The 16761-nt window shown below is 40.6% G+C and overlaps 3 protein-coding genes across 3 annotated transcripts in view; all 3 read left to right on the forward strand.

The window, feature by feature from the left end:
• The window catches only part of LOC308090715 (collagenase 3-like), a gene marked incomplete at both ends in the record, with an annotated part of 14550 nt that extends 7429 nt beyond the window's left edge, over positions 1 to 7121 (forward strand). The window contains 5 exons of the mRNA XM_080435979.1: positions 4167 to 4287; positions 4441 to 4577; positions 6229 to 6388; positions 6802 to 6905; positions 7003 to 7121. Of these exons, the coding sequence (XP_080292105.1) occupies positions 4167 to 4287; positions 4441 to 4577; positions 6229 to 6388; positions 6802 to 6905; positions 7003 to 7121 (641 nt within the window). The remainder of the gene's footprint in view (positions 1 to 4166; positions 4288 to 4440; positions 4578 to 6228; positions 6389 to 6801; positions 6906 to 7002) is intronic.
• acer3 (alkaline ceramidase 3) overlaps positions 1 to 16761 on the forward strand; it is a 90390-nt gene that overhangs the window by 34040 nt on the left and 39589 nt on the right. The window lies entirely within an intron of this gene.
• On the forward strand, positions 10414 to 13962 carry LOC308090012 (collagenase 3-like). Its single transcript, XM_080435040.1, has 10 exons — positions 10414 to 10522; positions 10764 to 11011; positions 11159 to 11307; positions 11539 to 11667; positions 11802 to 11963; positions 12082 to 12211; positions 12328 to 12461; positions 12643 to 12802; positions 12893 to 12996; positions 13529 to 13962. Exons 1-10 carry the CDS (start codon positions 10424 to 10426, stop codon positions 13636 to 13638), a joined length of 1425 nt encoding a protein of 474 aa, XP_080291166.1. The 5' UTR covers positions 10414 to 10423; the 3' UTR covers positions 13639 to 13962.

Here is a 16761-nt window from a genome sequence, read left to right on the forward strand (position 1 = left end):
CAACAAAACAAAACAAAACAAAAGGGGGAATGAAGTACGTCATACATTGAAAATAACTACTCTCAAATAAGTGTTACATTTAACATTTAACAATTGCACATTTATTCATTGATACAGTCATGTTGTGTGCAATGCAATAAAGATGAAGTCTGTACGAGGTGGGACTCGAATCGGCGACCCTGTGGTTTCAAGGCAGATGATTAAGCAATCAAGCCATTGGACCAACAGAGCTGAACTGGTGAAAAAGGAGCTCACACATTTGACACAGTTTCATTGACGCAGTTTCACGCAAATTGCTCAGAAATCCTGGGTTTAAATGTTTTTCAAACTGCTCAATATGGCGTAAAATCTAAGGGCGGAGCTTACTGGTCAAAGTGATAGATGTGTTCCTCATGAGTCAAGGCACATGTGTAAGCAAGTTTCACGGCTGTCGGCCAAAAGAGGCATGACTTTTGCCTGTTTAAAGTTTGCATTTTCAAAAAATTGCTATAGCGCCGCCCTTTGACCAATTGGAGTAAGATTGGTTTAAGTGATACTTGGAATGACCCTCTACATTATTGCAAAGTTTCAAACAAATGTGAGTCTGCATGTACGTGTTAGGGGCAGACGAATAATTTTCATAAAACTGCAATATTAATTGGCTCATAAAAGCTTAATGTTTTCACTTAGAAAAAAATCCACGGCATGTTTTTGTCGGCATAGGTCCAAAGTACATGTGTAGACAGTTTCGTGCAGATTGCTCAAAGATCCCAGGAGGTGTTTGATTTTAACTGCTTTTCATATAATTCAAAATGGTGGGAGAGCTAAAGGTCAGAGGTCAAAAGTCAGAATGTGAAAGTTGTTCGGCATGAGGAGACGCATTTGTATCGAAGTTTCATGGCTGTAGGTCAAACAGGGCATGAGTTTTACCTGTTCAAAGTTGGCATTTTTCAATTGATTGCTACAGCGCCACCCTTTGGCCGATGGTTTGGAGTTTCGGGTCTTCGCCGTTTGGCATAGCCCTCTACCATATTGCCGAGTTTCGTAAAAAGCGTATGCACGGTTGGGCCAGAAATGCAAAAAGTGGCAGAAGAACAATAGCGAAAGTGTAGAGATGCAATAAGGCTTCGAGCCTGATAGGCCTCGAAACCTTAACTAGAAAAAGTGCTCCTCGGAGCACAGGTCTCCACCAGGTCAGGTAGGTTATTGTGGCCTCCTGGTGGCGCTATAATAGGCCAATGTGAAAAGGGTGGCATTTATTCTTAGGCCTTTCACGGCAATCGGACACTGCATTCATGATTGGAGGCACTTTGTTGCAAAAATTTGTTTTGCTAAATTAGACCTGCTGGTGGCGCTATAACAGGCCAATGTGAAAAGGATGGCATTTCTTCCTCGGCCTAGTGGGAATGTGCGTGTGAAATTTCACGGAAATCGCAAGCTGCGTGCATAATTTGAGGCATTTTGTTCAAAACGGAGCACTCCTGCAAACTTTGGTTTTGCACAAATCGGCCTCCTGGTGGCGCTATAACAAGCCCATGTTAAAAAATGGGGCAGAGGTTCTGAAATGGCATCCAGGGAGTGTATGTGCACAGTTTCGCAGCCACCGGGCCAACGGTGCCGGACATTAGGTGGTAACGGACGGACAGGACACACGGACGGACGGACACACGGGCGGACGGACAGGGTGCAAAACATACTTAAAATCGTTACGCGGCGGATAAAAGCATGACATTTGATACAGATGTCCCTTGGGTCATCCTAAAACATCCTAGAAGGGGTGCCCAAAAAAAATCTTAAACAGGAAGTGAGTTATGGACAAAATCCAAAATGGCCACCTAAACTGTTGACCGTTGACTCAAAAGACACCAAAAGAATCTCCAAAAAGCATACAATTTGGCACACATGTCCCTTGGGTCATCCTAAGACATCCTAGAAGGGGTGCCCAAAAAAGTCTTCAACAGGAAGTGAGTTATTGACAAAATTGAAAATGGTCGCCTACAGTGTTGGCGATTGTCTCAAAAAGCCTATAGAATCTCCAAAAAGCATGCAATTTGGCACATATGTCCCTTGGGTCATCCTAACACATCCTAGAAGGGGTGCTCAAAATAATCTGAAACAGGAAGTGAGTTATTGACTAAATTGAAAATGGCCGCCTACAGTGTGAAAGATGATGCAAGATACCTAAAGAATCTCATAAAAGCATGAAATGTGGTACAAATGTCCCTTGGGTGATCTGAACGCATCCTACAAGGGGTGCCCAAAGAGGTTTTAAACAGGAAGTGACCGCCTAAAGCAGTTGACACAAAAGAAAACATAAAGGGACGTCATAAAAGTGTATCATTTGGTACGTACATTGAGTGCTTCTTAATATATCCTAGAAGGGGTTATTTATTTGTTTGTTTGTTTGCTTGTTTATTAAACTTTTTTAGGAAGGGACCATGTTGAAGAAATTCTAAATGGCTGTTTAAACAGTTGACCACGGCAGTCTGCATATTATGCAGACTCAATACGACAGGTTATGCAGTGCATAACCTGCCGTATTTTGTTGTCTACTTTCTGTTTTCATTTCTACATCATCTTATTTATTTTACTTTCTGCATTATTTTTTTTATTTTACTCTTTGAATCTTCTTTATTTATCTAACTCTCTGCATATTCTTATTTATTTCACTCTGCATCTTATCTTACTCTGCATATTCTTATTTTACTCTCTGCATCTTATTTATTTTGCACTCTACATATTCTTGCTGGTTTTACACTCTATCTTCTCATGTATTTTCTTCTTGATCATTACTGTTTTTTTGTGATCAGTGTTTAGTAACTACATGCATTCATGTGTGCCATTTCATTTGGCACAAATGTCATGCCATGACATTTGTGCCAAATTTCATGCTTTTATGAGATTATTTTTTATGAGTGTCTTTTGCATCATCTGTCAACACTGTACACGGCCATTTTCAATTTAGTCAATAACTCTCTTCCTGTTTCAGATCATTTCAGGCACCCCTTCTAGGATGTCTTAGGATGACCCAAGGGACATGTATGCCAAATTGTATGCTTTTATGAGATTCTTTAGTTGTCTGTTGAGTCAATCGACAACACTGTAGGCGGTCATTTTCAATTTTGTTAATAACTCACTTCCTGTTTAAGCTTTTTTTGGGCACCCCTTCTGGGATGTCTTGGGATGACCCAAGGGACATGTATGCCAAATTGTATGCTTTTATGAGATTCTTTAGTTGTCTTTTGAGTCAATCGATAACAATGTAGGCGGTCATTTTAAAATGTGTCAATAACTCACTTCCTGTTTAAGATTTTTTTGGGCACCCCTTCTAGGATGTCTTAGGATGACCCAAGGGACATATGTGCCAAATTTTATGCTTTTTGGAGATTATTTTGGTGTCTTTTGAGTCAACGGTCAACAGTTTTAGGTGGCCATTTTGAATTTTGTCCATAACTCACTTCCTGTTTAAGATTTTTTTGGGCACCCCTTCTAGGATGTTTTAGGATGACCCAAGGGACATCTGTATCAAATGTCATGCTGTTATCCGCCGCGTAACGATTTTAGCCATTTTTTGTGGTTAGCACCCCTAACTCTCTCACCATACCATTCGGCCTGGCGGAGACAACAAACAGTATAAAAGTATAAGCAACCCGATCTCACACGACTTAGTATACATTGCACGGGAGTGTCATTCCGTGCATAGACAACTGGAAAACCCGAAAATCCGTGCATAGCCGCCTCGCATCTCCCCCATTGACTAAACCATTTCTTGCAACTGGTTACGCCCACCGTGGGACTCGCCGTACATACAGTATGCACGGATTTTCGGGTTTTCTAGGCGACTATGCACGGAATGACGTACACTGGCTCTGTGCAATGTATACTAAATTCTGTGAGATCAGGCTGGTAGTGTGGCAAATGTCAGCATGGATCCAATAAGCTTATCTGCAAGGACATTATTACCAACTTCACCCTGTTGCATTGCAACCATCTATCACAAGCTTTTATTTAACTTAATTACTTTCTCCAGTTTTCATATTTGAGTGTAATAATTTTCACAGGAGAATTTTTCATGTGAGAAACTTGGTCTGCAGTAGCTACCAAAATTGGAATGCCCTAAAAACATACAGTATAGCCGTTCCTAATATCAAACATAATTTAGAAGCTCCTTTTTGTGCCTCCTGCAGGTATAAATCCCAGTTTCTCCTTGAGGAAGCCCCCTCCAAAAACACCTGACAAATGTGACCCCGATTTGTCTTTTGATGCTATAACAGAACTACAGCAGGAGGTCCTGTTTTTCAAAGATAGGTACAGTACTTTTGTATTACTACTACTGACAACATACACAAGTTTGACAACCTGTGTATCCATGTCTAGGCCTTCAAATTAAGTCGCTTAAATATCAACAATGCAGGTAAGACCACCATAAAAAATTAAACAATGCTTTTTATGTCCTTTCAGATTTATGTGGCGCAAGCATTCTTCGTATGATGAGATAAGAATCACTCTAATAAACAGTCTGTGGACAGACATCCTACCTCCAAGCTTGGATGCTGCTTATGAAAACGTAGAGAGGAACTTGATGACGGCCTTTAAAGGTACCTCACTGCATTATTCTGAAACACTTAATTTTCACACTTATTTGAGCCTCACATGAACACTAGTGTCCCTATGGGGCAAACATTTGGCAAAGATAGCAGATCTACAAGCTCACAACACATGGTTGAGAGCTTGTGGATTGCTATTTTCCTGCGAAGAGATGTGTAGAGGGAAAAAAGGACGGGACAAAGTTTAGACCCATGGGGGACACCAGTCAACTAAGTATGCTAAGTTAAGTAAACAATATGTTTAAACACAGGTACGTGAATATCTCTGCTGTCGGGCAGAAACCAGCTAACTCCAAAATGTTTTTTCAGAAAAAAAAATTAAAAAAATAAGTGGAGTTAGGAGGTTTTGTTCATCATCGATAAGAACAGCTGAATGGACCTCCAAGCTCACAATGAGGTTCGAGGTCGAAAGGGGGTGGAGCCTGGAGTCAGCAAAACCAGCTAACCCCACAACCCTTTGGTGGAGTTAGCTGGTTTAGCAGAAAGTTTGAGGATCCAATGGAGTTAGCTGGTTTTTCAGAAGCACCTTTTACTACTTTTCATTGGTTCAATATATATATATTTTTTTATATATCAACACACAGACGTAAAGGGTAGCACTGATTTATGGAGTTGAAAATGGAGTTAGCTGGGTTCTGCCCGACAGCAACATATATCAGTGGTTCACAAATGTTTTAATTTCAAGGACCCCCATAAATCAAAGAGTATACAAATGTGTGTGTACATTTGTAAACTCAATTTTTGAAGCTGCCTTGGCCCCCTTCTCTATTCTAAATTGTAAATGATACGCCATGTATTAAAAAAATGCAGGAATGGGGATTAAATTGGATAATTGACAACACTTACACTAGTCATACAATCTCTAATTTAGTCAAATCTGCTACTGTCATGTTATCTGATCTAGTGCATCAAAGCAAGAGGTTGGTTGGTAAACTTCTTCAGCTTGCTCAGAACAGAGCAGCAAGACTAGCACTTCACTGCTCTGTCAGGAGTAGTGTGGATGCTATGCATGCCAGGCTGTCATGGATGAGGGTGGATGAAAGACTGGCATGCAGCTTTATTCTGTTTTTAAGAATGTGTATTCCTCACAGCTATTACCTGCAAATGAAAGACATGCTTATAATACTAGAAAGGCACTAAGTGGTCACTTTACTTTACCTCTGCCCAGAACCAATGCACTTAAGAAAACAGTAATGTACAGAGCCATTGCATACTCGGATGTGCTCCCCCCACATTAGCTTCAAAAAGAAACTTAAGGAAGCAATAATCAGAAAGGAAATTAGGTTAGATTAGGTTGTTATTATTTTGGGTATTTTCGGACAGACAAACCTGTTTTGTTTTTAATTCTTATTTTACTGTTAATGTAAATTTTGTTCTCTAAGTTTTTGTTCACAAACATTGATTATGTTGTACTGCATTTTATGATTTGTATTGTGATGTTTTTTGCCTGGACCCCAGGAAGAATAGTCTCCACTACGGTGTAGAGACTAATGGGGATCCTTAATAAACTATAAACAATAAACAATTTGTAACTCCCTCAAGGAACCCCGAGGGTCCCTGGACCCCACTTTTAGAACCAATGGAACATATCATGGAAATGAAATGCACTGGAGGTCATCACACAGTACTCTGGTTGTTTTAGGTCATCAGTACTGGGTGATCCATCAGGTGAGCCTCATAGAGGGGTTCCCCAGAAACATCTCTGAGTTGGGCTTCCCTCCCAGGGTTCAGTCTGTAGATGCTGCTCTCCATTTCCGTGAAGCTCGCCTCACAGTGTTGTTCACTGGTCATGAGTGTTGGAGGTACTTTGTATTGTCCATACAAACACAAATGTCTCACAGAATAAACAATAGAAATGTATTATTATCATTATTATTATTATTATTATCATTATTAGAACATAAATAAAACAAATTGAGATGGCTTTTCACTCACAATACATGATGAAATCCATAATAGGTTATGACACCACCGATTTGGTAACACTTTTGTTGGAAGTACTGTTGTTAGTAAATCACATTGACATTGGTCATCTGCCATTTCCTCAGTTGGTGTTCAGCCAAAAACATGTACTGTACAAGTTTACAGTGATTTGATACAGTATCCGTGGGCTTTCAGCTTATAACCTATAATTTCAGCTGCAACACAGATAACTCCAGCTTTGTTATATTATAGTTGGATGTCATCCAACATTGACATGTTGTATGATTTATAGGTACAATGAAGAGCATATGATGATGGAGGAGGGTTCTCCGACACCTATATCCCAGGAATGGCCAGGTGTTCCCACTCCTCTGGATGCAGCAGTCGCCTATGAGGGTATCCATTATTCTCTATTCATTTCAAACATAACATTTAATGTTCTCTCAACATATATGTGTTTTGTACACTAGCTAAATTATACCTTCACCCACAGGGTTTGTCTTCTTCTTCAAGGGGAATGTACAGTACAAATACGACCCCCAACGCAAATATGTCATCTCTACCGGGCCTGCTAATGACATGCTGGAATGCAAAAAAGGAGGCAGCCACTGACAAAGCCAAATTCTATTCTCTACTTGAAAACACCTCCAGCCAGTGGAAATCACTACCTTCACACATTAAACATTTTAGAAGCAAATGCTTAAAACCCCTCACACAGAAACTAAGGAGAGAGACCATGCACGCAATATGTTGTAAGGGTTACACATGCATTAGGTGTGTCTCAATTCAGGGGTTGCAGCCTTCAAAGTGCAGCCCTACGTAGTAAGTAGTGCGTAATGTTATGTTATCAGATTTTTTTATTACATAGATTTTGTGTTTGTACAGAGTATCAGTCAAACACATATTTGGTTTTATGTTCTGCGTGTGTGTGTGTGTGTGTGTGTGTGTGTGTGTGTGTGTGTGTGTGTGTGTGTGTGTGTGTGTGTGTGTGTGTGTGTGTGTGTGTGGGTGGATGGATGGATGGATGGATGGATGGATGGATGGATGGATGGATGGATGGATGGATGGATGGATGGATGGATGGATGGATGGATGTGGATGTATGTATGTGGATGGATCAATGGCTGGATGGATCAATGGCTGGATGGATCAATGGCGGTTTCCGAGGCTAATGGCTGGATGGCTGGATGGATGGATGGATGGTTTTGTGTGGACCCCAGGAAGATCAGTGACCACGGTAGCGGAAGCTAATGGGTCACAGGAAAATACTTTTTAAATCTTAGGTATTTCAAATTAGGCTTTAGATATTCTATTGTTTAGGTGTAGGTATGTGGGTTTTTAGTTGGGTTTAACATGTGCTTTTAGGCAGTTGTATGTTCTCTCTGTTTTGTCATGTTGTTGTGGGTATTTGTATGTGGGACTATGGATGGAAATGAGTTTATAGCTAAATCCGGCATATTTACATATATATATATCAATCATGCTTATTGATTGAAATGTTCATTAATCTGCACTGTCCCGGAAATAAATAAAGTACAGTAAGTAAAGTATGTATTAATGTATGGATGTATGGATGGATGGATGGATGGATGGATGGATGGATGGATGGATGGATGGATGCTTTTGTGTGAGATTTTTAAATATCTAGTTATAATCACAAGATGTCTAAACTGACTAAAGGGAACCTAGACCGTGGGAATAGGGAAGTGGTTAAATCTATTACATCGATATAGTTTTGTAATACTTCATATTAAACCATATTCAAATGCGTAATTCATACTATTCATATTACTTCCTAAGAGGGATTGTGAAAATAGTGGGACAAATATGTGTTGTAATATGTGTTTAAATAGTTCTTTACATCCGTGGGACACTGGTTTCCATACCTTTTCAAAGGAAAAATAAAAAGAGAGAGAAAAAAAAAACATCTGTCTGTACTCTGTACTCTGTACTATTTCCTATTACAACACAATCTTTCCTTTCCACCGGGGTTCTCATGGTCCCCTACCTGAGGCAATGTATTGAGCAATGTGATTTCCTTAAGTGTTATAAGACACTCACTATATTGTAGTTTTCCACTAAAATAAGTCTGCAACATACACCACCTTGTAATTCCACAGTAAATGTTAAGCCTTAAATTGATAGGAGGATTATGATGACTTTATCAAAGTGATGATAAAGCTTGTACCTTATTGTTACTTTTAAATGACTCACAGACACAAACACTGTTATGGCTGGGTTGATTTTTAGTTGTGCTTTGATGTATTTACAATATGACAAGTGATTTGCATACTGTACAAGCACTGCATAACATGACTCATACTTTGGCGTGAAGACAGAGCAATGACGTAAATTTGGCATGGAGGTCAAACAGGATTATTGTTGGTAAAGAAAGACATGAGACAACATGTCTTACTGGGGTCAACAGTAGCATCATGGTTAGAGGTGACCGCTAAAGACCAAATGAGAAAAGAAACAGAAAACCCTCATCCTTAAAAACCAAATCAAATAATCCAATGTGAGGAAGCAGGACTGCAAATTGTACTGGTCAGACAACAGACAGCTCAAAAACACTAGAAAACAAAGTTTTAAAAAATCATATTCTCTATCAAACCCAGCATGTTTATGATTCACAGATGCTGTATGAACCCTTTGGAAGATACAGCTTTAGCGTGTGTTAAATGGTCAGCTGCTATATCAGCATTAGGGGTTAAATTCTGCCTCAATTTATTTTGAATTGAACCATGTAATGCATCTTATGTATATTTGACATCGCATAATTGACATTGTGCCTTCTTGTTATATGAATCACTTGTTTCTTTCTCTATTCTTTAACCCTATGACTCTTTTCTTTGAAGTGCAAAACATTGGGATCTTTACACCTGTAAACTAAACTTATGTGACAATATACTAATAACCAATCACCACAAGCTTAACTTTTATAACTCCTTTACTATGAATAAAGGTTGGTTGGGTGTGATAAAAAATATAGTATAATGTCTCATTTGGCATCATACCAGCTCATGTCATGCCAGAGCCCTGGTGGAGAGCTTTGCAAGGAGGTGTGACAACAATCACCTCAACCTCGGCTCGAGGAGCTGGTGTTGGACCACCGGCAAGAAGAGAGACAGCCTCGTCTTGGTGGGTCACCAATTTCATCCAATCAGGAAAGAGAACCCATTTATGGGCTTCAATTTGACAGTGTTCCAATTCAGTGTCTCTCAAGTTATTTATTTCAATGAATCACTTGTTTATCCTGTATCCTTGTCAGGAAAGCTAAAAAACTTGACCCAAATGCAGGTAGACTCAAATGCAAACTGAAGTGAAAACAAATGTCCATTTGTCCAGTACTCATAAACAACACACTTCCTATACAAACCCATTGTAACTTCAAACTCCATTTTAACCATGTTAGATTCATCGGAAACACTCGTCCTTGGTTCTGGTGACTGATATTGTCCTTCTAGACCGTGTTTTTTCAATTACTTTTTTCATTTTTTTTTGGGGGGGGGGGGGAATGGTAAAAAAATGTATGAAATGTGAGATACACCAAAAGCATGGCAAGCAGCTTATAATGCGTTTTTGGCCTGAAACCTTGGCTGTCGTCTATCTAACTATTGAGCCTGTTTACATATACATTTATATTTTATGTTCAATCATTCACTCATTCAGAGATGGTTTAGCTGCTTTGACACCTGAATTTCCCTCCGGGGATCAACAAAGTTTTATCTTATCTAATCTTATAACAGTTAAACCAGCTGCATCGTCAAACCAAACTTCCTCTGCATCCATTTAGGGAATGTTTGTGATTCCAATGACTCAGGTAGTTGTTGCTCAACTCTCCTGGTCTTATGTGTATATAAGACCTGCCCGGCTGTCACACAGAAACACAGCCAACGAATCAACGAGGAAACATGAACTCTTTCAGCCTGTGCATTCTACTAAGCTTGGTAGCCGCAGTTTATTTGCTGCCAATATCACATGTTACTCTACAAGATGAAGCTTTTGCATCGGTAAGTATCCTCTCTGTATCTGTACAATAGATACCTTTTAATTTTTATGACAAAATATCACCTAATCTTTATGTTGTACACAACTACAAATACTATACTATATAAAAATCTTACTCTGCTAAACAGTGCTCAGTATTGACATGATATTTACACAGTGTTTGTGATCCATTTTCTTACCTTCATGGGACGTGTTGTTATCTTGCCCCTCCATATCTAACCTGTCATATGTAATGTGTTGCAGAGCTACCTGAAGAACTTCTTCAACCTGACAGAGGAGACCGGACCCACTGTCAGACGGGGGATCAGTCCGCTGACCAGGAAGCTCGGTGAAATGCAGAAGTTCTTTGGGCTTCAGATCACTGGGACGCTGGACACTGACACAATAGCGCTGATGAAGAAGCCTCGCTGTGGTGTTCCCGATGTCAAACTTTCTCATTTCACCACCTTTGGAGGAAACTTCAAGTGGGAGAAAGACAGCCTTACCTACAGGTGAGAGACCTATGTGAACCCGGACACATATACAGCCACATAAATAAAGATAGGGACAGATACTGCTTCCAGGTTTACGGACATGTTTACAGTAACAATATAGTTGCTGTATGTGACTCCACATTTATCCTCCAATCTGTTCCACAGAATTGAGAACTACACCCCTGACATGTCTGTGGCTGAAGTAGATGACTCTATAGAGAGAGCTCTGCAAGTGTGGGCCAACGTTACCCCTCTGAGATTCACACGAATTTACAGTGGCACCGCTGACATCATGATCTCCTTTGGCCGCCAATGTGAGTAGAAAATAACTCCAATTTACCAAATGTGTCAAATCTATACCTCAAATAAATGTTGTTCAGTGCTAAAAATCACTTTAGCACGATTTCTGTCCACTGATTTACAATGGAACACAGACAATCCTAGCTCTGATACTGTTTGTTAGCCGTACATAGGAACTAATAGCATTGATTAAACTGCTTTAATGGTGCTAGTATTTCTTAACATGAATATGTTTTTGTTTAAAGCGCATGGTGACTTTTACCCCTTCGATGGTCCAGATGGCACCTTAGCTCATGCCTTTGCACCATCCAGTGGCATCGGAGGAGATGCACATTTTGATGAAGATGAGAACTTTACCTTCAGTTCCAACAGAGGTGGGTTTGTTAACCTGAGGGCACTATCCACCACCTTTCTTCTTTACTGGCATTCTGGAAATTAATGAACAACTACAATTCATTTTCCCTCAGTAGATCCAGAACAGTTTGTTCATTCTGTTTTTTTCCTGCAGGTTATGTCCTCTTCCTGGTAGCAGCCCATGAGTTTGGCCATTCCCTGGGTCTATCCCACTCTGATGACCCTGGTGCTCTCATGTACCCCGTATACAGCTATAGGAACCCTGACACCTTTGTTCTGCCCCGTGATGATGTTAATGGCATCCAGTCTCTCTATGGTAAAACAAACCCATCCAGATTCAATATTATCTGTTTTATAAATGCATAAATAGCCCCCAAAAGTTATGTATCCTGGACTTATATGCCTGAGTTCAGCTCTCCATATTTGACCTGCAGGTGCTAATACTGATGTGAGCCTCCCTGAGCCAGGACCTGAGCCCCCCACCACCCCCGATGCATGTGACTCATCCATGGTCTTGGATGCTGTAACCACGCTGCGAGGAGAAATGCTCTTCTTCAAAGACAGGTATAATACTGTACACCTCAGATGACTAATACTCTGCTAAGAACCTTAGCAATAGCATTGTTTTCTCTAGTGGCTTAATTGCTAAGCTGTAATTCTCTGGCATTATCTGTTGTCAGCATCTTCTGGCGAAGCTACCAACAGAGCACCACACCCCAGCAGAGTCTCATCACAAGCTTCTGGCCCAGTGCTCCTGCCAACATCGATGCTGCTTATGAGAGTCGTCAGTCAGACAGAGTCTACCTCTTTAAAGGTACAAGCTCTCTTCATCTTCAAATCACTCAATCATTTAAAGCAGTGGTGTCAAACTGGTGTTTCGCTGGCCATATCTGGCCTGCGACGTCGTCAAATCTAGCCCACTTAAAATGTTAAAGTGTACCTGTACACGTGTTAACACGTATTAAAAACTCTTCTCTTCTATTATTATTCTCCAGGTCATAAAGTGTGGGCCTTCTCTGGCTACGATGTCGTACCAGGCTATCCCAAACATCTCTCCAGTTTTGGTTTACCCAGGGGTGTAAGGAAAGTCAATGCTGCCCTCTACGATGAAGCAACACGCAAGACGTTATTCTTTGTTGGTGACAACTACTATAGGTATGCTCAGAAGACAGAGTTGAGACCGAGTTAATTCTGAATGAGTTAAGAATTGGAATCCTAGTCTCATCATCATTTGTGTTGCTTCAGTTACGATGAGGCCAGGGGGGCGATGGATGAGGGATTCCCCAGACTGGTGGATGAGTTGCTTCCAGGCATGACCAGCAAGGTGACAGCAGCCTTTCAATACAGAGGTGGGTGATATTAAAATAAGACATAATGTCTAATAATGACGTGGCCTCAATGTCCAATCTTTAGCTATTAATAGTTAGTTAGGCAAGTAACTATACTGTAGCTTTGCAGTGTGAAAACAAAACAACTACGTGTGCAGCGTGGTCTACTTATTGGTCTAGTTCTGAGGTGACAGACATATGTATAGGTACGGTATTTACAGTACACACACGCACGCATGCACACACACACACACACACACACACACACACACACACACACACACACACACACACACACACACACACACACACACACACACACACACACACACACACATAAATACATAGAAACATACATGTACACGTACAGATAAAGCGTGTTTTATGTATGTTGGTCTAGCAAAGTGTACTGAAATGACAAAATTGTCACCAAAATGAATGATCAACTTTGCAGTGTCAAAAAAAAAACTCACTCGCCTTTCTTTCTGTCTCTCTATCTAGTTTCATTAGTGGTGTCCACTGATATTTATTCTTTGCAACATTTGTCCCCTAGGTTTCACCTATGTGTACAGTGGACCCTTCATGTTTGAGTACAGCCTGAGGAGTGGGAGGCTGTTCCGTGTGCTGAGGAACAGCTACTTCCTGCGTTGCACTAACTATTAGGTCATCTGACCGACTGACCTCATAAGTCATTTAAGAAGGCACTGAGAATGACAGTGAATGTTTACATTTAGTAGCATTATTATCAGATGTTATTTTCTCAAATATAAGTTATATTTTTACATGTATTTATTTAAGTGAACATTTCATTTAGTTTTTTTACAATGCTTATTCTGAAATAACTGCAATCTGAATATGTGATTATATGAATGCACTGCAATGCAATTAACTAAATGCAGTTTACTAATATACTGTGTATATGCATATCAAACTGTAACAACATGGCACAATCAATATATAAATAACATTTCCATATGTAACTTTTAATGTGAGGCTGTTTTGCATTAAAGTAAATGAATACTGTATTGTACTATATTAGGTACAGTACACAGTACTGTACCAAAGTCAGTGTCTTCCACAAGTGCTGGATAGCCAAACAATAAAACATTTTCTACTTAACAGCTGCCTTTTAGTTTTTTTGAGAGCTACTTCTCCTGATACTGATAGTCCTATTGACTCCTGAATCTGGAGCCATACATCCACATGAAAAGCAAACATAGGTTATCACTCACTGTGACTGTTTGTTCATGTGCACTTATCACACATGAAGAGACTCTTTAGACACTGTCTTTAGACACTTAATATACTTTCATATCATCCATGTCATTTGCAGTATTACACCAATCCTCAGTGTTCCTTTATGCATTCTAACTCAGAGAGCGTCAGAGAGTAATCAAAACGACCCCCTGCGACATTGCTGAACTGCACACTGGTCTCAAAGCAGCAGTGTTCAGAATGTGTGCTTGACCCTTACCACAAGTTTGATTGACAAACTCCTTCAACTCCCCAGCAGCCAGAACAGGTTGTTTATGATTGCAATCTGAAATAGTGAAAATTAATGCTTTATCGGGGTGGCTTTTAAGCTAAAAGCCTTTATGACACATTTTAATAAACTAAATTGGCCGGCCAGCCGGGGGCAGACCTCTTACATCACGCTCATGTCACCGTGACTCAGGCATAACCATATAAGGAGTTCCCAATGCAGCTACACCCAAATATGGAGCATCTTGTCTAACCTCAATGTGTCGTCAAGGCATCAGGCGCGTATCAGTCATATGGGCAAAAAAGGGGGCATGCCCATACATGGGCATATGCTGATGACATCAGGGATCTCCATATATGGGCATAAAAGGGACACAGACTGACAGATACAGAGATCTCCATATATGGGCATAAAAGGGACAAGGACTGACAGTAAGTCTTGTCACTTGCCCATACAGAGATCTCCATACAGTATATGGGCATATCAGTCAGATCGGCAGTGCAACGCAGGTTCTTGTGTGTGTGTGTGTGTGTGTGTGTGTGTGTGTGTGTGTGTGTGTGTGTGTGTGTGTGTGTGTGTGTGTGTGTGTGTGCGTGTGTGTGTATATAGCTACCCACGGTCAGTCCTCTTAGGGTAAGGGCCACTCAATCCGCTTCTCCGGAACTACTCTGCCGGGACTGGGGAGAGGAGAGGCTCTGGCAGGTAGGTTCTGTGGGTGGCCTCCTAGCCGGGCTCCTCCTTCGTCTCACCAGGTCCAGGACCTGAGCGTTGCACCAGACTCCCCCCGTTCCAAACATTTCCTTCTGGCGTGATGGTTTCTTGGGCCGTGAAGGTACTGCAGGCTCCACTTGCGGCTTCAGAATCAGAATCAGAATCAGGTTTATTGTCACATCACAGGTTTACAAGGTAAAAAAGTTGGGCTTGCTTGAATGGCCCTCCTAAAGGCCTCACCGTGGATTTGTTGGGCTTCTTCCTCACGGAAGACACAGGCTGGGGGCTTTGGATTCGGGCCTTTGGCCTCCACATTACCGCAACAGTACACCAAACTGGGGAGAATCTCCAGCTAAAAACCCCAAGCAAACAGACACTGATTTTATGTTGCCATACATACATAAAATAGTAAAATGGTAGACCAAAGTTATGTTGCTGCGACAATCACAGATCAGCTCACGCTGCTAATCAATGTTACCCAGGGCCGTTTTAAGGCCCCCCCCCCCCCAACCGTGCATGCAACCGTGCATGTTGCAACCGTGCATGTTGCAACCGTTGCGGTTATTGCGCGGATTGTGGCCGTTTTTGGGCGTTTCTTTGTTACTTTATTTCGGTTTTAGGGTTAGGGTTAGGTTAGGCTTATGTTATTTTTATTTTTTTATTTTTTTATGGGTGCATTTTTCGGCATTTGCCTACATTGCCTGTGCTTAAACATGGCCCTGATGTTACCACACAAAGCTCATGTTAGCACATCATTGGTGATGTGTAGGTCTTGTTCAAGATAATATACATTCGTAAAAGTATGAAGGAAAACAATTCTCCCAGTACAGTAAGACAGTACAGTATGTTTCAATTTCCATTTTATGTAGGCTATAATATGTGGGGGGATTCTAGCCAGTTAGCCAGATACTGTAACTGATAATCAATTTAACAAACTGCCTCAACGCCTCATCACACAGTACTATTGTTGTTTTAAGTCATCACTGGGTGATCCTGATCCATCAGCTGAACCTCTTAGAGGGCTTCCCCAGAAACATCTCTGAGTTGGGCTTCCATTCACTCTGTAGATGCTGATCTCCATTTCCGTGAAGCTCGCCTCACTGTGTTGTTCACTGGTCATGAGTGTTGGAGGTACTTTGTATAGGCCATACAAACACAGATTCACAAATGTCTCTTATTATTATTATTACTATTATAGAACACAATCAATTGAGATGGATTTTTACTCACAGAACATGCTGAAATCAATAGGTTATGACATATTCTGTTTCTAACGCAATGCAAATATTTGGTAACTTTGGAAGTAGGTCTACTATAATATTCAACAATTTCCTCACTTATTGCATCTTGCCATATCCTTTTCCTTTTTGAGTAAATCACATTGACATCACTTTGGTCATCTGTTATTTCCTCAGCTGTTGTTCGTTGCCTCATACCGTAAGTTAAGTAACAAGTCTGTAGTGATTTTTTTTGTTTGTATTTTTCCCCCCAGTTGATTTCTCAGAGACTGTGCATATTAATAAACATTACTGTAAATATGATGGAATTAGCCCAGAGGCTACAGTAGTTTTCAACTGTAGTCCCTGGCCAGG

This window comes from Gymnoscopelus braueri (assembly GCF_963280865.1).
Source record: "Gymnoscopelus braueri genome assembly, chromosome: 8".
Lineage (NCBI taxonomy): Eukaryota > Metazoa > Chordata > Actinopteri > Myctophiformes > Myctophidae > Gymnoscopelus > Gymnoscopelus braueri.

What these genes read in the sequence shown, in the direction of transcription:
- LOC308090012 (XM_080435040.1), top strand. Translation starts at nt 10,424, where the DNA reads ATGAACTCTTTCAGCCTGTGCATTCTACTAAGCTTGGTAGCCGCAGTT. An exon ending in TACCTTCAGTTCCAACAGAG is followed by an intron (nt 11,668 to 11,801) that starts GTGGGTTTGTTA and finishes TTTTTCCTGCAG; the next exon opens with GTTATGTCCTCTTCCTGGTA. An exon ending in GTTGGTGACAACTACTATAG is followed by an intron (nt 12,803 to 12,892) that starts GTATGCTCAGAA and finishes GTGTTGCTTCAG; the next exon opens with TTACGATGAGGCCAGGGGGG.